General features: G+C 41.3%; 1 protein-coding gene and 1 pseudogene across 3 annotated transcripts in view; one reads left to right on the forward strand and one right to left on the reverse strand.

The window, feature by feature from the left end:
• Positions 1-21,487, forward strand: part of LOC308436527 (pyrethroid hydrolase Ces2e) — a gene marked incomplete at both ends in the record, with an annotated part of 32,022 nt that extends 10,535 nt beyond the window's left edge. The window contains 12 exons of one of the 2 annotated variants that reach the window (XM_080937470.1): positions 14,608-14,683; positions 15,291-15,495; positions 16,780-16,921; positions 17,544-17,677; positions 17,759-18,017; positions 18,647-18,745; positions 19,047-19,187; positions 19,309-19,389; positions 19,653-19,797; positions 20,197-20,334; positions 20,720-20,792; positions 21,301-21,487. In XM_080937470.1, coding sequence (XP_080793596.1) covers positions 14,608-14,683; positions 15,291-15,495; positions 16,780-16,921; positions 17,544-17,677; positions 17,759-18,017; positions 18,647-18,745; positions 19,047-19,187; positions 19,309-19,389; positions 19,653-19,797; positions 20,197-20,334; positions 20,720-20,792; positions 21,301-21,487 — 1,680 coding nt within the window. Of the gene's footprint in view, positions 1-14,607; positions 14,684-15,290; positions 15,496-16,779; positions 16,922-17,543; positions 17,678-17,758; positions 18,018-18,646; positions 18,746-19,046; positions 19,188-19,308; positions 19,390-19,652; positions 19,798-20,196; positions 20,335-20,719; positions 20,793-21,300 lie in introns of those variants that run through there. The other variant, XM_080937471.1, reaches the window with a different exon arrangement.
• LOC308435871 (HMG domain-containing protein 4-like) lies at positions 5,053-12,852 on the reverse strand (annotated as a pseudogene). Its single transcript has 2 exons — positions 12,829-12,852; positions 5,053-5,576 (listed from the first exon to the last, which is right to left on the reverse strand). The product of its transcript is annotated as an HMG domain-containing protein 4-like (transcript).
• Positions 21,488-22,147: the final 660 nt, after the last annotated feature.

The raw sequence follows: 22,147 nt of genomic DNA on the forward strand, positions 1-22,147 counted from the left end.
GTGGAGATCATACTCCATTTTTTAAATTGAGATGAGTCTCCCAGTGCAAGGCATCTCTGGAAAAATCCCAGTTTTACATAGAATAAAGTAACTGATTTATGGCTGAGTGCAAATTGTTTCCCACAGTGCACACCTGAGTTTTCTTTTTTTGATCTAACAGTTGTGATCATTTCAAACATGAATTTCTCTGATATACTCTGACATTGTTGGGCTAGGAACCTGCTTTGTTCCCTTCTTTTTAAAATTTACTTTTCCCTTTTATTGAAAATAGATTCTTTTCTAACTTAACATGTCCTGATATGGTTTTCCTTTCCTCTACTCCTCCCAGCTCCTCCCCACCTAACCTCACATTTAGATCTACTCCTTTTCTGCATCTCATTAGCAAAGAATAGACTTTTAAAAGACAATATTAAAGTATAACAAACTTAAATATATTAATATACATTTTAAAAATAAACTATCGCATAGAAGTTGAACCAAACAAACCAGAGAAGGAAAACAAGACAAGACACAAGAATTAAAAACACACTCATAAATCTCATAAAAACATTAAACTGGAAGTCATAATATATACACAGAGGACCTACTGTAGACCTGTGCAGGCTGCTTCAGTCTCTGTGGATTCACATCATGAGCAGAGCTCATGCTTATTCGAAGAGCCTTGTTTTCTTGGTGTGTTCCTTTCTCTCTGGCTCTTACATTCAATCTTCTCTTCTGCAGGGTCTCCTGAGCTCTGGGGGTGGGAAGTTTGAAGGAAACACCCCATTTAGGACTGAGTGGTCCAAGGTCTCTCATTCTGTGTAATGCCTCATTGTGGGTCTCTGCATTTGTTACTATCTACAGCAGGAGGGAGTTTCTCTGATGATGGCTGAAGAAGGCTCTTGTCCATGAGTGTAGTCCTTTATCATTACCCTTTTTCTTTTTCAAACCAGTAGTATTTGGTTTCACCCTAGGTCCCTTGGGTATGTAGTCCCTGTTTCTTGGTCACCCAAGCAGTGTTGAGTATAGGTTCCATCCCAAGGAGTGAGACTTAAATTATATTAGATATTGATTGGTTACTCTCACAGCTTTGTGCCATCCTTACTCTAGCATATTTTCAAGGACATCACTGCAGACCAAAATATGGTAGGCTGCTTTGGACAAAGACATGATAATATAGTTGTTAAGGCTATATGTAGACACCAGCTGGACCTCTCCACGTTCGATGAGTTGCATGGGTGTTGTCTTCAGCTGTGGGACTTGCTGACAGTTTGTGCAGAGTAACCTATAACTGATAAGAACAGAGTGGCTTGTTTGGCAGAGTGGCTTGTTTGGAGATTTCAGTGGGACTTTTGGGGCCAACAACTTAATTAGATGTAATTTATTCCTGATACTAGAAACATTATAAAATTGAGTTTCCATACTATCTCTAAATGCCCTTAGTTTTAGCTGTCTCTTCCTGTATTCCTTCCCTCAACCCGCTTCACCACTTGAACCTCTTATCCCAGTTCCTCATTCATCCATAATTATCTATTATATTTCTCTTTCCTAATGAGACCAGTCCACTCCCTCTTGTCCCTTGCTCTATACCTACCCTTTCTGGTCCTATGAACTGTAGCTGGTTATCATTGATTTAACAGCTAATGTACATGTATAAGCAAATACATTGCTACATCTACCATTCTGAATTTGAGACACCTCATTAGGGATGTTTTTTCCTACTTTTATCCATTTGCCTGCAATTTTCATGATGTCATATGCTTTAACAGCTGAGTAATACTTCATTGTGTAAATGTGCCACATCTTCTTTAGATATTCATTTGTTGAGGGACATCTGGGTTGTTTCCAATTTCTGGATGTTATGAAGATTATTGAACAATTGTCTTTCTGGTAGGAAACGCATATTTTGCAAATATTCCCTGGAGTTGTATGACTGGATCTTGAGGTAGATATATTCCTATCTTCCTGAGGACCTGCCATACTGATTTCCATAGTGACTGTACAAGTTTGCATTCCCACCAGCAATTAACGCCTGTTCCTCTTACTCCACATTCTCACCAGCAGGAGCTGTCACTTGGTTTGTTAATCTTAGCCATTTTCATAGGTGTAAGATGAAATCTCAAGGTAGTGTCTTGATTTGCATTTCCCTAATGGCTAAGGATGCTAAACACTTTAAAAAATGTTTCTCGGCCATTTGCGTTTCCTCTATTGAGAATTCTTTGTTTTGGTTCATATGCCACTTTAATTGAAGTATTTGTTTTCTTGATATCTAGTTTCTTGAATTCTTTCTATATTTTGGATATTAGCTCTCTATCAAATGTAAAGTTGGTAAAAATTTTAAAAATCCCATTCTGTAGGCTGCCATTTTGTCCAATTGATGGTGCCTTTTGCCTTACTAAAGTCTTTTAGTTTCATGAAGTCCTATTTATTAATTCTTGATTTTAGTGCTAATGATCTGTTCCGAAATTGTTTTCTGTGCCAATGAGTTCAAGACTATTCCCCACCTTCTCTCTCATCTGTTTTTATGTTGAAGTCTTCGAACCATTAGGAGTTGAATTTTGTTCCAGGTGGGTGATAAACCTGTATCTATTCAGGTTTTTCTACATGCAGCCATCCAGCACCATGTGTTGAAGCCGTTGTCTTCTTTCCAGTGTGTACTTCTGACCTCTTTGTCAGAAACCAGGTTTCCATAGGTATCTGTATGTCTTGGTTTTCGATTTAATTTATTGGTCTTCAGTTGACCAGTGTGTGGTGATACTTCCAGACGCTCTTTTATTAACCAGGACTGATTCAGGAATCTTGGTTTTGTGTGTGTGTGTGTGTGTGTGTGTGTGTGTTCAGTATGAAGCTATAAACTATCCTTTCTTCTGTGAAGAATTGTGTTGGAATTTTGGTGAGGGTTGCATTGGATCTGTAGATTCCTTTTTATGGGATGGTTCCTTTTTACTATGTTAATCCTACTGAATCTTGATCATGATATATCTTTCCACCTTTCAATAGGTTCTTCAATCTCTTTCTTCAGTGACTTGAAGTTATATCATATAAGTCTTTCATTTGTTGGGCTGGAGCTGCCTCAAGATATTTTATATGATTTGAGGTTATTATGAAAAGCATTTCCATGATTTATTTCTCTGTCCATTTGTCTTTTGTACATAGGAGAGTGACTGATTTTTGTGAGTTAATTTTGTATGCAGCTTGTAGTGAGAATTTTGGTTTCTTTAAAAAGCTAGTTATGTTGTGTCAATATGTTTTTCTTTTTAATCCTGTATTAAAAAGGGTATGGGGGGTGGGGGTGGGTTATAGGCGTGAGAAAGCGGAGGTCACACTGAGGCAGCTGCTGGTCCCTCTGCTCTTGCCTCTACGACTTTCTCTCCTACCTATGGTTGGTGGGTGGAAGAGATAAGGATGGAATAATGGTTGGAAGGGAGGTAGAGGGATAAGAACCCAGTAAAATAATAAACAAATACAACAACACCATCTACTTTGCTAAAAGCGCTCATCAGCTGGAGGCGTTTCCTGTTGGAATTTTTCAGGCCATTTGCACATATTATGTCATCTGTAAACGCGGGTTCTTCGACTGCTTCCTTTCCCATCTGCATCCTATTACCCTCCTTCCCTTGGCTTGTTGCTCTAGCTTAGAATTCAAGTACTATATTGAATGGGCATGGAGAGAGTGAACAATCTTGTCTTGTTTCTGGTTTTAGTGTAATTTGCTTTGAACTCTCCATTTAAGGTGGCATTGGCTATGGACTTGCTGTAAATTGTCTTTGTTATTTTGAGGTGTATCTTTTTTTTTTATTAAAAATGAGATCTTTAATGTAAGTACAAAATTTTGTTTCTTTATACAGCTGTAATAGGATTTGGATCAAACCACTAGGATTTATTTTAAAAAACAAAATAAAACAATGATATAAAAACAGCAAGAAGTCCTGAATCCAAAGTTTTTCCTCTAATAGTACCAAATACCACAAGGTACAGATTATCATACAAATGTATACAAGTCTTTAATACAAACACAACAGGGCTAGGCTTCAGAGGAAAACAAACACGAAAACGCTGGTTTGCCTCCGGAGATCACTACTGTCTGTAGCAAGGGCAATGGAGAACTGGCTGCTTCCTGTACCATACATGTCTTCCCTGGCCTCTCTTTGATACCCTGTGTCTCACAGGGAACTTCTTCAGGTTCTGACGAGGTTCTGACATGTTAACCCAAATTTAAATTTCTGCTCTGCTTGATTTCAGTTCCCACATATTCCTGTTCTTTTCTCCGTTTCTCAGATTCAATCTCGAAACTGCTCTGAGCTGAGATCGGGATATAACCTCCAGAACTCCTGTGAGCAGCTCAGCCGTAACAGCAGTCAGGCTATGGGAAGGTGTTACCTAGGATGCCAGCTGGCTACGTGGTCCCCAAAGGTTTACTGTGATGCTGCCCTGTTCTATCCAGGCCAGAGGGAGAAAGCACGGTTAACTCAGCTTGGTATTGGTAGGGAAGGGAATCTCTCACCAATTTCCCAAACAACCCGAGTATGCAACTATCCTCTCTAATGGGGAAGCAGGTCTGGTTCTTTGGGACTAAGGGCAGTTAGGAATGGTGATGTTCCTTTCTATTTCACTTTCCTAACATCACTGAGGGCCATGAAGTTCCTTTCTGAGTCACAACACCTTAGCATATGGATGACTTGGAGCTTTTAGACAGACATGAAGAACTGACAAATCTGTATGCTCCACATGTTCCTGCTGGCAGAGGCTTGTTATTAAATTATACATACAGAAATTTACAGGTTAAATTAAAATCTAAGAAATTCTAAAGAGTTAAATACACGTAATTAAGATAGACATGCACACGCACACAGAGAACCCTACTGAAAACCAAGGACTCCTCTGTGATCCAGCTCTGTGTGGGACACAGAGCACAGTGTACCCACCAGGGGAACCAGAGCTGAGCCAAGACCCACGGAGCAGCTAAGCAGCAGAATCTCTCAGGATCCGGTGGGCAACCAATGCTGCCAGCGAAAGATATACATATAAACTAGCAAAGAGGTAGACAATCTTCTGTCCCAGGCTTCTTGGGGCTCACAGTCCAGGCATGATGTAGCGTTGTCCAGCATATTTGACAAGACCTGTATAGGACAGCTGTTCAGTTCAGGTAGTTGTACGGTCAGGCATGCCAAAGGGCCAAGAGCACAGAGAATGGAATCCAGGAGCACTGGTGAGCTTCCGGACACTGCTACCACATGCCCTCTGTCTCCTGCAGGCGGTGTCCAGTGTAGCTGAGGGACTGTCCCAACAACTGGAGATGAACAGTGACATCAAGGGACTCTGTTTCAGGGCTTTTGGCTGGTGGGGCTGGCAAAAGCACTGTGGTGGGTGGGGGCTTCTTTTGGGGTGACTGTATTCCCACAGAAGAAGCTCTGGCTTTCATAACACCTTCTGAACTGGATGTTTTTCTTTTCACAGTTGTGGCTTCAGCTTTGCTCCGTTTGTGCAACAGATACTGAACCTTTTGCTTCCAGATCTATACCTGGATGGTCAGCCACAATGACTACCCAGTACTCCTTACAGAATACCTGTTAGGCAAACATGTTCTTCTTTTTCGGCTAGTGCCACAAAAAAAAAAAAAAAAAAAAAAAAAAAAAAAAAACAGAAGAGGACGAAAGTTGATTAGGACACATTTCTCCCAGAGGCTCTTCCATAGATAATCCAAACCATTTGGGCTCTCCCCCCCTATGGTGACTTCCCTGGCCTCCACATCCTTGGGACCAGTGATTGAGGTTTATTTGTAATCGCATCAGGACTTTTGTTATGAAGGAGTATTGTATTTTTGTTAAAGTTCTTTTCTGCTTCTAAAGAGATGATCATGTGGATTGTTTTTGTTTTTAGTTCACTTAAATGGTAGATTTAATTTATCAGTTCATGTATGATGAACCATCCTTACATCTCTGGCATGAAGCAGTGGATGATATTTTTGATGTATTCTTGGATTTGACTTGTAAGTAATCTACTGACTTTGGAGTATCTGTGTTTATAAAAAAAAATTAGTCTGTAAATCTTTCCTTGTTGTGTCTTTGTGTGGTTTGGTTATTAGGGTGACTGTGACTTTGTAAAACAAATTGGGGAGCATTTCTATTTTGTGAAATAATTTGAGGAGTATTGGTACTAATTCTCCTTTAAAAGTCTGGTAGCTTCTTCACTAAAACCATCTGGTTCTGGTCTTCTTTTGGTTGAGAGAATTTAATGACTGCTTCTATTTCAGCAGAGGCTATATATGCATTTATAGGGCTTATCTGTTCTTGATTTAAGTTTGGTAAGTGGTATATATCAGGCAAATTATCTATTTCTTTTAGTTTTTCCAATTATGTGGAGTGCAGAGGTTTTTTATTAATTATTTTACTTATTTACATCCCAGATGTTGCCCCTCCCAGTCCCTCCTTGAAGAGTTCTTTCCCCATCTTTTTCCCAGGAACTAAGGCACCAACCAAAGGGCACTTACAGGCTGGTCCCAGGCCCCTGGCACATATGTAGCCGAAAACTGCATTGCCTGGCCTCAGTGGGAGAGGACAGGCCTAATCCAGTAGACTTGATGTCCTAGGAAGTGAGGGATGTTTCAGGGGTCACCCTCTCAGAGTGCAGGTTTTAAAAGATATGTTCTTATGATTCTCTGGGTTTCTTTGGTGTCTGTTGCTATGTCCCTCTTTTCACTTCTTTTTTCATTTCTTTTTATTCATTTGAATCTTCTCTTAGGTTTTTTTTTTTCCTTTTTGGATAAGGGTTGGAAGATCTTACTGATTTTCTAAAAGAAAATAAGAAAACAAAAAACAAAAACAAAAAAAAAACAAAATACAAAAAAACCCTACAACTTTTGTTTCATTGATTCTTTGTATTGCTTTTTTTCCCTGTATTGTTAATTTTTATCCCTGGGTTTGATTACTTCTTGCAATCTACTCCTTTTGGACATGATTTCTGCTTTTGTTCTAGTAGAGCTTTTATAGGTATGCTAAGTTACTACTGTGAGATCTTTCCAATACTTGTGTGTATCCACATGTACAGCAATAGTACTTGGGTTTAGTGGCTGGATTTGGGGTGGAACACCTGGTGAGGCAGTCTCTGGATAATCTTTTCTTCAATTCCTGCTCCTCTATTTGTCCCTTTATTTCTTCCCATTAGTGTTTTGTTCTTCCTTCTAAGAAGGACTGAGGCATCCACCTTCTGGCCTTCCTTTTCTTTGAGCTTCATAAGTTGTGCAAGTTGTTTCCTGAGTATTCACGCTTTTTGGGTTAGTATCTGCTTATAAGAGAGTACATACCATGAGTGTTCTTTCGTGACTGGGTTATCTCACTCAGGATGATAGCTTCAAGCTCCATCAATTTGCCTAGGAACTTCATGAACTCGTTTTTAATAGCTGAGATGTACTCTATTGTGTATAAGTACCAAAATTTCTGTATCGTTTCCTCTGTTGAAGGACATCTGGCTTCTTTTCAGCTTCTGGCTATTATAAATAAGGCTGCTATGAATATGAGGAGCATGTGTCCTTGTTATATGTTGGAGCATCTTTTGGGGATATGCCCAGGAGTGGTATAGTTGGGCCCTCAGGTGGTACTATGTTCAATTTTCTGAGGAACTGCCAGACTGATTTCCAGAGTAGTTGTACCAGTTTACAATCCCACCAACAATGAAGGAGTGTTCCTCTTTCCCAGATCCTCATTAGCATCTGATGTCACCTGAGTTTTTGATCTTAGCCATTCTGACTGGAGTGATATAGAATCTTAGGGTGGTTTTGCTTTGCATTTCCCTGATGACTAGGGATGTTGAGCTTTTAGGTGCTTCTCAGTCATTCAATATTCCTCAGTTGAGAATTCTTTGTTTAGCTCTGTACCTCATTTTTTAAATAGGATTATTTGATTCTCTAGAGTTTAACTTCTAGAGTTCTTTATATATATTGGTTACTAGCCCTCTATCAGATGTAGGATTGGTAAAGATCTTTTCCCAATCTGTTGGTTGGTTGGTTGTCCTTTCGATAGTGTCCTTTGCCTTACAAAAGTTTTGCAATTTCATGAGGTCCCATTTGTCGATTCTTGATTTTAAAACATATGCCATTGGTGTTCTATTCAGGAAAAATTTCCCTGTGCCTATGTGTTCTAAGATCTTCCCCACTTTCTGTTCTATTAGCTTCAGTGTGTCTAGTTTTATGTGGAGGTCTTTGATCCATTTGGACTTGAGCTTTGTACAATGAGATAAGAAGGGATTGATTTGCATTCTTCTGCATGCTGACTGCCAGTTGAACCAGCACCATTTGTTGAAGAGGCATTCCTTTTCCATTGAATGTTTTTAGCTCCTTTGTCAAAGATCAAGTGACCATAGGTTTGTGGGTTCATATCTTGGTCTTTGATTCTGTTCCATTGATCTACCTGCCTGTCTCTGTACCAATACTGTTCAGTTTTTATCACAATTAATGTGTAATACAGCTTGAGGTCAGGGATGGTAATTCCCCCAGAAGTTTTGTTGTTGTTGAGAATAGTTTTTGCTATCCTGGGTTTTTATTATTCCAGATGAATTTGCAAATTGTTTTTTCTAACTCTATGATGAATTGAGTGGGAATTGCATTGAATCTGTAGATTGCCTTAGGCAAGATGGCCATTTTTACTCTATTGATCCTTCCAATCCTTGAGCATGAAAGATCTTTCCATCTTCTGAGGTCTTCTTCATTTTTCTTCTTCAGAGACTTGAAGTTTTTGTCATACAGATCTTTTACTTGCTTTGTGAGGGTTACCCCAAGGTATTTTATATTCTTTGTGACTATTGTTAAGGGTATTGATTCTCTAATTTCTTTCTCAGCCTGTCTATCCTTTGAGTAGAGGAAGACTAATGATTTGTTTGAGTTAATTTTATAAGCAGCCACTTTGCTGGAGTTGTTTATCAGCTGTAAGGGTTCTCTGGTGGAATTTTTGGGGTCACATAAGTATACTATCATCTACAAATTGTGATATTTTTAACTTTTTCCTTTGCAATTTGTATCTCTGTGGTCTCTTTTTGCTGTCTGATTGCTCTGGCTAGTACTTCCAGTACTATGTTGAATAGGTAGGGAAAGAGTGGGCAACCTTGTCTAGTTCCTGATTTTAGTGCGATTGCTTCAAGTTTTTCACCATTTAGTTTGATGTTGGCTACTGGTTTGCTGTATATTGCTTTTACTGTGTTTAAGTATGAGCCTTGAATTCCTGATCTTTCCAAGACTTTTAACATGAACGGGTGTTGAATTTTGTCAAATTCTTTCTCAGCATCTATTGAGATGATCATGTGGGGTTTTTTTTTCTTGGAGTTCGTTTATATAGTGGATTATAGTGATGGATTGCCATATATTGAACCATCCTTGCATCCATGGGATGAAGCCTACTTTATCATGGTGAATGTTTGTTTTGATGTGTTCTTGGATTTGGTTTGCAATAATTTTATTGAGTATTTTTGTATCAATGTTTATGACAGAAATTGGTCTAAACTTCTCTTTCTTTGTAGGGTCTTTGTGTGGTTTAGAAATAAGCATAATTGTGGCTTTGATGAATGAGTTGGGTAGTGTTCCCTCTGTTACTATTTTGTGGAATAGTTTGGATAGTATTAGGTCTTCTATGAAGATTTAATAGAATTCTTCACTAAACCCATTAGGTCCTGGGCTTTTTTTGGGGGGGGGGGAGGTTTTTGATGACTGCTTCTATTTCTTTAGGGGTTATGGGGCTGGTAAAATGGTATATCTAACCTGCTGATATCTGTCTAGAAAATTGTCTATTTCCTTTAGATTTTCCAGTTTTGTGGAGTATAGGCTTTTGTAGTAGGATCTGATGATTTCAGAAATGGCTCCTGTTTCATTTCTGATTTTGTTAATTTGGATACTCTCTCTGCATCCTCTAGTAAGTCTAGCTAAGGGCTTATTAATCTTGATTTTCTCAAAGAACCAGCTCCTGGTTTTGTTGATTCTTTGTATAAATCTTTTTGTTTTTATTTGATTGATTTCAGCTCTGGGTTTGATTATTTCCTGCCATCTACTCCTCTTGGGTGTATCTACTTCTTTTTGTTCTAGCACTTTCAGGTGTGCTGTCAAGCTGTTAGTGTATGCACTCTCCAATTTCTTTTTGGAGGCACTCAGAGCTATGTGTTTTCCTCTTAGCACTGTATTTATTGTATCCCTTCATTTTTGTTGAATTCTAAAAAGTCTTTTATTTCTTCCTTGACCGAGCTATCATTGAGTAGAGCATAGTTTTGTTTCCATGTGTATGTGGGATCTTTGTTGTTTTTTATTGTTATTAAAGACCAGCCTTAGTCCATGGTGATCTGATAGTATGCATGGGATTATTTTGTTCTTCTTTGTAGCTGACTATTTGGTCAATTTTGTAAATGTGTGTTAAATTCATTTGGTTAATAACTTCTGTTATTTTCACTGTGTATCTGCTCAGTTTCTGCTTCTATGATCTGTCCACTGATGAGAGTGGGGTGTTGAAGTCTCCCATTATTATTGTGTGTGGTGCAATATATGCTTTGACTTTAATAAAGTTTCTTTTATGAATGTGGGTGTCCTTGCATTTGGAGCATAGATGTTCAGGATCGAGAGTTCATCTTGATATATTTTTCCTGTGATGAATAAAAAGTGTCCTTCCTTATCTTTTTTGATGACTTTTGGTTGAAAATCTATTTTATTAGATATTTGGATAGCTACTCTAGCTTGTTTCTTGGGACTATTTGCTTGGAAATTTTTTTCCCAACCTTTTACCCTGAGGTAGTGCCTGCTCTGTTGCTGAGATGAGTTTCCTATACGCAGCAAAATTTTGAATCCTGTTTATGTATCCAGTCTGATAGTCTGTCTTTTTATTGGGGAATTGAGTCCATTGATGTTAAAAGATATTAAGGAATAGTGATTTTTGTTTCCTGTTATTTTTGTTGTTAGAGATAGAATTGTGTTTGTGTGCTTTTCTTTCTTTTCTTTTCTTTTTTTTTTTTTTTTTTTTTTTTTTGGTGTTTGTTTCAAGAAGATGAATTTCTTGCTTTTTTTTAGGGTGTGGTTTCCCTCTATGTGTTAGAGTTTTCCATCTATTATCCTTTGTAGGGCTGGATTTTTGGGCAGATATTGTATGAATTTGCTTTTGTCCTGGAATATCTTGGTTTCTCCATCTATAGTAATTGAGAGTTTTGCTGGATATAGTAACCTGGGCTGGCATTTGTGTTCTCTTAGTGTCTGTATGGCATCAGACCAAGATCTTCTAGCTTTCATAGTCTCTGTTGAGAAATCTGGTGTAATTCTGATTGGTCTGCCTTTATATGTTACCTGTCCTTTTTTCTTACTACTTTTAGTATTCTTTCTTATTTTTGAACATTTTTTGTTTTGACTATTATGTGTTGGGAAAAGTTTCTTGTCTGGTCCAATCTATTTGGATTCTGTAGGCTTCTTGTATGTTCATGGTCATGTCTTTCTTTAGGTTAGGGAAGTTTTCTTCTATAATCTTGTTAACAATATTCACTGGGCCTTTTAGTTTGGAGTCTTCACTCTCTTCTACACCTGTTATCCTTAGGTTTGATATTCTCATTGTGCCTTAGATTTCCTGGATGTTTTGGGTTAGGTGCTTTTTGATTTTTGCATTTTCTTTGATTGTTGTGTCAATGATTTCTATGGTGTCTTCTGCTCCTGATATTCTCTCTTCCATCTCTTGTATTTTGTTTGTGATGCTTGCATCTATGACTCCTGATGTTTTCCCAACTTCAGGGTTGTCTCCTTTTGTGATTTCTTTATTTTTTTATTTCTGTTTTTAATTCCTTCACCTGTTTGATTGTGCTTTCCTGTAGCTCTTTAAGTCATTTTTGTGTTTCCTCTTTAAGGGCTTCAACTTGTTTGTGTGTGTTCCCCTGGCTTTCCTGTACTTCTTTACGTGTGTTACTTATGTGCTTCTTGAGGATCTCCATCATCATAATGAAGTATGATTTTAAGTATAAATCTTGTTTTTCTGGTGAGTTGGATATCCACTATTTGCTGGGTTCTGATGTTGTCGGGTTGTCTTGGTTTCCATTTCTTAGATTTTTGTGATTGCCTCTTGCCATCTTATTATAGGTGCTGCTAGATGCTCTTGTCGCTGTCTGGAGCTTATCTCTCCTCTGGGTCTGTGGGCCAGTAGTCTCTAGAGGAAGATTGCTCCTGTGTGTTCAGCTCTCTGGGTAGGCTGTGAGCTCCAATGGCAGTGCTTGGTCCTGATGCAACTGGGCTGGGTCTGGCCTTGGCAGGATGTGTCTGTTCCCAGGCACTGAGAGTTCTGGGTGGCCTCTCTGGGATAGTCAGTGTGGAGGGAGTGTGGAGTTGCCTCTGAGCTCAGAAGTGAGAGCCCTCCTGCAGCTTTTCTGGGCACCCAGCAACCCGTGGGCAGGATGCCAGTCCTGATGAAACTGGGCAGGGTCTGGCCTTGGGCTGGAAGTGTCATTCTCAGGCAGCACCCCTACCAGGCAGCATCTCCGGGATAGTCAGTGGGGAGGGAGTGTGGACTCAGCCCTGTGCTCAGCAGTGAGAGCCCTCCACTACTTTCAATCAAACTCTAGTGAACTTTCTAAAGATAAGTCTTTGAGATAAATACTTTCTTCTCACTTTAGCCCAGAATTGCTGAATCATATAACGAACATGTGTTCAACTTTAATGAAAGTGGCAAGCTGTCGTTTATGACTGCATCATTTTTATCTCTTCCAGACATGTTTGAGGACATCAATGACTCCATATCTTTGCACTGAATGGGTCTATTGCAAGTGTTTCAACAGAATGTACGTCTCTGCTTTCCCCTTCTCTTCTCCGTGCTCCAGTGCTTCCTCCCTGCTTCTTCCATAGAACTGCACCTGAGAGTCTTCTTCATCCCACATGTTTGCTATGGCCTTGGCAATTACCAACATAGGGTCTCTGGATGAATGTTCAGTGAGTGACAAAGTACATGGGGTCCACCTCCGCCTTCCCAGCTTTCTTAGTTACTATCCTATAGATACCAAGACCCAGATGACTTATAAAATAAAGCATTTAATTGGGGGCTTCCTTATAGTTTCAGAGGATGAGTTAAGGACCACCATCCTAGTGGGCAGCATGGCAGCAGGCAGGCAGGAATGGTGCTGGAACAGTAGCAGAGAATTTACATTCTGATCCACAAGCAGGTGGCAGAGAGGTAGCGTAGGCCTAGCATGAATTTTTGAAACTTCAAATCCCACCCCCAGTGACAAGCCTCCTTCAACAAGAGCACATTTCCTAATTCCTCCAAAACAGTCCACATTCAAATATACGGGTCTGTAGAGACTATTCTCTTTCAAACCACTGCACCAGCGGAGCTGAGAAAGTCTTGTATGAAGAAGCAACAGGAGGCCCTGGACACATAAAGATGTGGATTCTTTGACCCTGAGAAAGGGGAACTGAAGACGACCCTGCAGCCTCACAGTCCAAGAGTGGAGGTCAGTTCTCAGACTATGGGCTTTGATCCCTGTATCACATCCTCTAGATGATCAGCTGGGCACCGTAAAAGTCCCTAATCCTGTACTCTTTGGTTGTTCTGCCAGGGTTCTTTGTGATTATTAAACTCCCAGTATAGACTTGTATCTTGGGCTTTATCATACACTCTGAGAGCTCAGACACTGAAAGCTCACTGTTGGACTAGCAAGGCCTGATTAAATGTTTGTTAGGTGGAGGCCAAGAGATGGCAGAATGAGCAAAGGGAATTTCAAAGAACAGGAGACCTACAATGGGTCCCCCATATCCACACAGTGGAAGGATCTGACTAGCGGAAGTTGCATTTCACATGTGTGCCGAGGCACTCACACATGCATGCCGAGGCACTCACACATGCATATAAACACACACACAGAAAAGAAAGACATGGGAAAGAAGATTAAGTGTCCCTCAAGTGGATGAAGAACTATAAAAGTTGATCTCAGCAAGAGCTAGCTAAAAGAGGAGACATGTATTACAGAGGTGGGGTGAATACGGAATGTGACTTGCAGTGTTTCAGTGAAATAGGCAGGACATATGTGGAAGGGTCCATGCAGACCCTAAGATCACTGTATTGGTCACATTCTGAGCTCTCTCACTCTCTTGCTCCCTCTCTCCCTCTCCTCCTCCCCCCTCCACCTCTCTCTCCTTCTCCTCCTTCACCCTCCCTTTCCTCCTCCCCATCTTTCTCTCTCCCTCTCCTCCTTCCCCCTCCCTCTCCTCCTTCCCCTCCACCCCTCTCTCTGTGATATCTTGAATATATATCTACTGGAAGAAGCCCTCCAGGTTTTCCCTGTTATGGATTCCCATTCCCTGAGCTCCACAGCACTAACATCTAGCCAGTTAGTACAAGTGATCATAGTTTGAATTGATTTAGGTTTGAATACAGAACTCCTGGTATTACAGAAGAACTTCAGATGCCATGATATACCTTTCTAGGCGGCCAAAGAGCAGGAACAAAGATTGCTTTGACTTCCGGCTTAGCCTACTCTTCTTTGGCAATACGAACTTTGCCCCACCTAGCAAACGTCCTGCTTACTTTATTTCAGGTTCAAATTCCTGCCTAGGCAAGGCCCACATCTTTTGTTTCTTCTCCATAGCATACAGAGCTCCTGGAGCAGCACAGAATTCCGATCTAAGAGCTGGCCATGTCACTGTACAGACTTCCTGGGCGTATGGACGCTGTGGTGTGTGGGGTCCTGCTTCTCATCCTGCATGTGCGAGGTGAGAGTCCTTCAGCGAGCAATGAGGAACAGGGTCAGAGCTGCTCAGTTTCTCAGAGTCGGCAGCTTGGCTTGAGGGAGAGAAGACACCAGGAAAGAAAGAGCTGGTGAAGGTGGCAGATAAAGGGATGGGAAATGTGTGCCTCCCAGTGTCTTCACCAAAGTCCACAGAGTGAGCCCTGCAGCTCACAGAGGGTCGGTGATGCCTAAGGACACCCCATACCAAAAAATCCACTCCAGTGCAAGAAGGTCTAAGGAGCACTGCACCTGCTTGTTAGAGAAAAAAAGCAAAGGAGGACGTCTCCCTCTCTCTGTGTGTGTGACTATAGTTACTACAGACCTTTGTGTGATAATGAAAATAATACACCCACGCTGCCACGTGGCTCTGAGTATGTCTCCTTCTTTTCCAGAGGCATACCCTACTACCACTCAAAAGGAGTATGAGCAGTGTTTCTGTCTTGGGGGGTATGAAGAAACTCCATCCCACACATGAGCCTACAGACCCCAGACTCCCTTCCCCATGGACACTAGTGAAAATAAGTTGGTAATCAACCATGTAGTGGCAACCGACTGGACAAAACTAACCATGATGGCATCTCTCCCTGCAGGCCAGGACTCAGCCAGTCTCATCAGGAACACACACACGGGCCAGGTGAGAGGAAGCCTTGTCCATGTGAAAGACAGTGACATCGCTGTCCACACCTTCCTGGGAATTCCCTTTGCCAAGCCACCTGTAGGACCACTGCGCTTTGCACCTCCTGAAGCCCCTGAGCCATGGAGTGGTGTGAGAGATGGGACCTCACATCCGGACATGTAAGTTCTGGACCCAGACTATTTCAGGCTGGGGGTTAAAGCATGCTCTGAGCTCTGGTCCCAAAATGAAATTCTTCCTTCTTTTTGACCCCATAGAAGTTTTCTGTCTATAATGTGCAGTGTGTTGTGCATTTTAAAATACATAGCTAAGGTTTCCAAATAGAACAACTTTGCCAGTCTCCTGGCCAAAGATCAGTTCCTATAGGAAGTTATCTCTCCGTTCCATAGTGAGAAGCAGATATAAACAGTTTCTGGATTCATATCATGCCAAGTGATCTCTGTCACCATGGGAGAGGTCTATGGACAAGGGTCAGTATAAACATATTAACAAGCAAGGGCACAGAGTCAAGTATCATGTACTATAAGTCTCTCAGTGCCGTGTACTTCACAGCTTCATTCTTTAAAGTCACTGATACAACTCAAAGAGCCAAGTGCCATTGCCCAAAGAAACATATAAAACGTTCCTCTAACAATTATGTGGGAAGCGAAGGTACTAAGAGTTTCTGCATGTAGGTTAAAGAACATCCCACAACTCTTTGGGACATTGTTGTCCATTGAATTCCATAGCACCTGTGTAGATATAGCACCACATTATCAAGGTATCTTCATTTTGTTTCTTGTAGCTGTGATAAAATACCTGGTAAAAAGCAGTTTAAGACAGAAACAATTTATTATGGGTCACACCATCCATTACAGGGGAGAAATTTAAGGGGATAGAAAATATCAGATTGTTAACTGGGACCAGAGAATAAAGAATGCATACCTACTTCCTGATGTTCAGTTTGCCTTCTCTGTCTATACTATTCAGAAGCCCCTTCCTAGGGAATGGTTCCCCCATGGTTGGAGAGATTACCACTTCAATTAACAGAATTAAGAAAATCCCATTGGCTAGCCTCATCTAGACAATCCTTCATGGAGAATATATTGTCTCATGGTGAAAATTAAGACTAACCATCTCAATAGGCATTAAAGAATACAAAAAGAATTGTCACTGCTTGCAAGAAATTATTCTCATGGAGCCTCTAGGAGTTCTCCAGAACCCATACTCAAAGAGAATAAAATATATGCATCCACCCAAGTGGAAGCCTCTTGGGAAATTTGATTATACCCCAGATTTCACTGACCCTGTGCCCTTCACCTCAATATAAAAGGACTTCAGAGAAAACCATGCATTAGCAAGACATCTTGGAGGGAAGTAGCTAAAAGTTGCTGGGAGACAATCCAGACTAAGACCTGATATTGACCAGCAAATATCTCTTGTAATAACTCTGCCATTGTCATCAGGTGTCTACAAAATGACAATATGATCAGCTCAGGGGATCTGAAGATGATGAAATTGATCCTGCCTCCTATCTCTATGTCTGAGGACTGCCTGTATCTCAACATCTACGCGCCAACCCATGCCCATGAGGGTTCTAACCTGCCTGTGAGAACTGGGTTATGGTCAACTGGGTGGTAGTGGAGTTTTCTTTCTTAGGAAGATTAGAAAGCACAAAACAACTGAGTTCTGCTGCAGCATAGACCCTAGAGAGTTCAAGAAATCCTTTTGAACCATGATTAGTAGCTGAACTTTAAGTATGAGACACTAAACAATGGAATGATGAGAGGTCAGAAGTTGTGTTCCAGAAACTAACTCAGGACTTTCCCAATCAACTTAAGCCCTAGAGAAGAAATCAGGTGTCTAAAGACTGAACACTGAGATAAGACAAATTTCCAACTTTGGCATATTGTTTGTGCCCATGAGATTTGGCAATCCTTTTGATTCATAATCAGAAAAAGTGCTTATGGAGACACCCTTCTTTATACTTTTGGGGAGTCTAAGAATGATGGTGACATTACTCTAGCCTGAGATTCCTGGTATGACAGTGAAGCTTGGAAATATTCTGGTGAGACTATAGTTTCTCATCTGTATCCTGGGTCTAAGATGCTGAAGAGTCCTATGTATGCATATATCTGTATAAATACAAAGTAGTTGATAATCTAGCAGGCAATCCTACTTGAATTTATGCTGGATAAAAGCCTCCTTGCATCTCTTTTGATTTCTCAAGGTGATGGTGTGGATCCATGGTGGTGCACTGGTTGTAGGCATGGCTTCCATGTATGATGGATCCATACTGGCAGCCACTGAGGATGTAGTGGTGGTTGCTATCCAATACCGCCTGGGTGTCCTGGGATTCTTCAGGTAAGTCTAATATAGGGCAGGACAATGTAGGCTGAATAGAACCTAGACAGTCCTGTGATCCATGTCCCTTCCACTTCTCAGCACTGGAGACCAGCACGCCAGAGGCAACTGGGGATACCTGGACCAAGTGGCCGCCCTACGCTGGGTCCAGCAAAACATCGCCTACTTTGGAGGCAACCCCAATCGTGTCACTATTTTTGGAGAGTCAGCAGGTGGCACAAGTGTGTCTTCCCATGTTGTGTCCCCCATGTCCCAGGGGCTCTTCCAAGGTGCCATCATGGAGAGTGGAGTAGCTGTGCTCCCTGATCTTATCTCCAGCTCCTTTGAGGTGGTTTACAGAGTGAGTACACTCTACCCCTCCAACCCTGACCTACTTACTATCTTAGCACTCACTCTGGTATGCTGGTACTGTGTTCAGTAAGAAAAATGAAGGCCATGGGAAGTAACTTCCCTTCAGTGCTTAAAGACTCAAGGTTTACAACCCTCATCTCCACCCCATGATATGGTGCTTTGTACAGTGCTTTATATAAAGAATTTTTTGTTTTGTTGGTTTTGTTTTGTTTTGCTGAACCTTTATATAAACCTTTATATAAAGCTGTACCTAGCAGCTTCCAACACAATTGTATGTTCAGTTCCCCAGAATACACATGCTGTTGATCCAGGTGTTCCTATGGAGAGAAGGGAGACAGGGACAGAAAAGAATTCAGAAAGTTACAGACCTGCTAAACTGGAATAGGCTGCAGGAAAACAAGAGACCATTTCTCAAATTAAGTGAAAGGTAGAAGAGAGACCAGGGCAGGACTGGGGGGAGGGGTACCACTGTCACAACTGAGCAACAAAAAATGGAAACAATATTTTTCTTGCTCCAGCCCACACACATTTGGTATGATATTGAGAGTTAATGGTGCTGTCTTGGGACTGAGAAAACTTCTCTGCCTAGAAGACAGCTCCATCCTGTTTTCATTACAGATAGTGGCCAATCTATCTGGTTGCGCAGCTGTGAACTCAGAGACCCTGATGCACTGCCTAAGAGGCAAGAGTGAAGCAGAGATTCTGGATATTAATAAGGTTGGCAGAATGGTGTGGCTGGGAAGATGACAGATAGCAATGTGTATTATAGGTAGTCCTCGATACTATGTACAAATTACCTAATCTCCACGGCTAGTATTATTTTAGTCCTCGGTGAAAACCCAATACCAACATAAGCTAATCTAAGTGTAAATTCTCTTCATGGATGAGATGGGGGAGGTATGGTGGAGAATAATTAACCTGAGGCAAATTATAAAGTGGAGATGGAGTGGAGGACATTCATTGGAAATCAGAAGACATATACAATTAACCTTCAGTTCTGACTTTGAATGTTCCTCAGGTCTTCAAGGTCATTCATGCTGTGGTAGATGGGGAGTTCCTACCCAAGCATCCTCAGGAGCTGCTGGCCTCTGCTGATTTTCACCCTGTCCCCAGCATCATTGGCATCAACAATGATGAGTATGGTTGGATTCTCCCTACGGTGAGGCTCATTTCTAACCTTCTGGAAGCCTAGATACTCATATGGTAGGAAATGGGAACTCAGAGATTAACTGATATGTATCCATGCTGTGCCATACTTAAAAACATTCTCTCTATACCAGATCTTTGGCTCAACTCAGGAAATAGAAGAAATAACCAGAAAGACGCTCCCAGCTGTTCTAAAAAGCACAGCCTTAAAACTGGTGAGAATCTTGGGGGCACTGTCACAATTGTGAGGATCCCTATCTAGCTTTCACGGAGGGAATTCCCAGAAATTGTGTGTGTGTGTATGTGTGTGTGCATGCACATGTGCATGCATGAGCACACTACCCAACCTGCTTGAATGTCTAAGGTGACAGAGCTTTCTTTCTATACCAGACCTCTTTTGCATTTCTCCATCCTGATGCTATTGCCTATATATCCTAGTGCCTGTTTAATCACATTCTTTCTCATCACAATGTGGTAGAAGCTGCCTCCTGAGTGTAGTGATCTGCTATTGGAAGAGTACATGGGGGACACTGAGGACCCAGAGACCCTCCAAGCACAGTTCAGAGACATGATGGCAGACTTCATGTTTGTGATTCCTGCACTTCGAGTAGCACATTTTCAGCGTGAGTACATCTGTGGCAAGGTTGAGGGGGGAATCTCAGAGCTGTGGGTCCCAAATGAAACCTGTAATGTCCAGGCCTGACCTCTGTCGGGATCAGATTCCTGGTTTCAGATGATTGACAGACCTTATCTGGTAAATCTTTATACTGAGTGTAAGATGGTGACATCTTATCTGAGTACAAATGAAGAATCATCTGAGTGGCTTTTCCTAACTACTCCCCAGGGAGGACAGAGTCACTATTTAACAGTGGGCTATCCCACAGCCAGTGCTCCAGGATGGGGCTCCACAGTCAACTGTTCTGATTCCAGATAATTTGAGACCAAGGCATCTTCTCACCAAATGTGTATCAGGACAGTTCTGGACAAAGTGCCATCGAGTCATTATATGTCCTTACCTCCAGGTTCCCATGCTCCTGTATACTTCTATGAGTTCCAACATCGGTCCAACTTTTTTGGGGATGTCAAGCCACCCCATGTGAAGGCTGACCATGGTGATGAAGTTTTCCTTGTCTTTGGCTACCTATTCGGTAACATAAAATGTGAGTCTTCATAGATTTCCTTGAGCTGCATGGAGTCCATTGTAGAAACATGGACAATAACTGAGTTCTTAATATATTCAAGGGAACCAAATCTTTGAAGAAAGAGAATCCAGTACGCACCATCTCACAGTTCAAAGCCTCCATTAGGTTGTAATATAGACCTTTCCAAGTTTACCATATGTTATTGGTAATAAGAAAATACTGGTGCAGGAACTAACCTGGCTGAATTCACTTAGAGGTTTAGATCCTGGATTGTGGTGAGAGGGAAGGAAGGAACCAGACCAATAGTTTAGACTTGAGTGACAGCTGGCTTGGTGAGTGTGAAGGGTGAATGGGCAGCTGCATGAAGTGGCTGGGACCCGAGAACCTGTTCTTCTCTCTTCAGTTCCTTATACTGAGGAAGAGGAGCTACTGAGCAGAAAGATAATGAAGTACTGGGCCAACTTTGCACGGCATGGGTGAGAGGATGCCCTTCCCTCAACTTCTTCAAGGGTGGGTTGCTGTCCAGAACTCCCTTTGTGTGTGGTGAGTTCTTAGCATGTATGCTCCTTTATTACATGAGAGAGACTTCCCTACCCTAGAGCACACTTTGACAAGAAGTTTACCACATAGTCAGCTGCTCACACACACACACACACACACACACACACACACACACACACGGCACACTTAAACACTTTATATATGTTTGTTACTGGTCATCTTGGAGTAACTTAGTGGGTTGGCCACAGTATTGTGGTAATGTTCTTTAGCTTTTTGCCTTGGATAAGGAGGCAGAAAATGGGCCATGTGGGACAATAACTTTGTCCCACATGGAGTAGAAGCTTGTAGGTCTCACTTATATTCCAGTATCAGGGCATACACTCTATCAGTCCTTTTAACCTCCTGGCCTACTTCGTTCACTGTCCTGAGCCAAATCAAAATCAAGTGACTTTCATCCTAATCTGATGGCTGGCGTATCCACAGGAATCCCAACAGCGAGGGTCTACCCTACTGGCCTGTGATGGACCATGATGATCAATACCTGCAACTGGACATCCAGACTTCTGTGGGACGAGCACTGAAGGCCAGAAGGCTGCAATTCTGGACCAAGACTCTGCCCCAAAAGATCCAGGAGCTAAAAGGGGCTCAGGAGAGGCACAGAGAGTTGTAGTGCCTTGTGTGAAGAAAAGCATTTGGGCTTCATGTCTGAGGTTTGGAAAGTCTTTTTGATCCTACTGTTCACATAACCATTCCTAAAACATACAATTATTCATTTTACCAATTTATATTATAAACTCTCTACATGTCACTTCTTCACAAAATGCTGCCAATCTTTTGTTAGAGCCACTCAATAAAACCTCCTGTAATGATATGGAATGTGGATGTGTGAACCCCAAAGTCCCATAGTCTCCACAAGTTCTGGCTGCTCATCCAAATAGATCTCAATCTACCAGCAGGTCATGGGATATGTAGACCTAGTTATTTAAAAACTGAGTCAGGAATATTGCACAAGCCTAGTAGTTCTATACCACCTTGAACAACATAGCAAGACCTATACCTCAGAAACAGAAATAATCACTAACTTGGTAACTTGCAAACAATAGAAATGCATGTAAAGTTCTGTGGAGTGAGAAATACAGAATGAGAAAATAAACTTGAGCCATACAATCTTTTAGGGCACAGCTTCTAGACTTCTCTGATGTCAACCACTGAAGATTCCAGCTACCAAAAACTGTGCCCATTGTCCCTAGAGAGGAAATCTCATCTCTTTCCTTCCAAAATTGTAATTATCCACTTTTGTGAAAAGCTTGACTTGTTATATTCATGGGCA

Source organism: Micromys minutus, assembly GCF_963924665.1.
Source record: "Micromys minutus genome assembly, chromosome: 24".
NCBI lineage: Eukaryota > Metazoa > Chordata > Mammalia > Rodentia > Muridae > Micromys > Micromys minutus.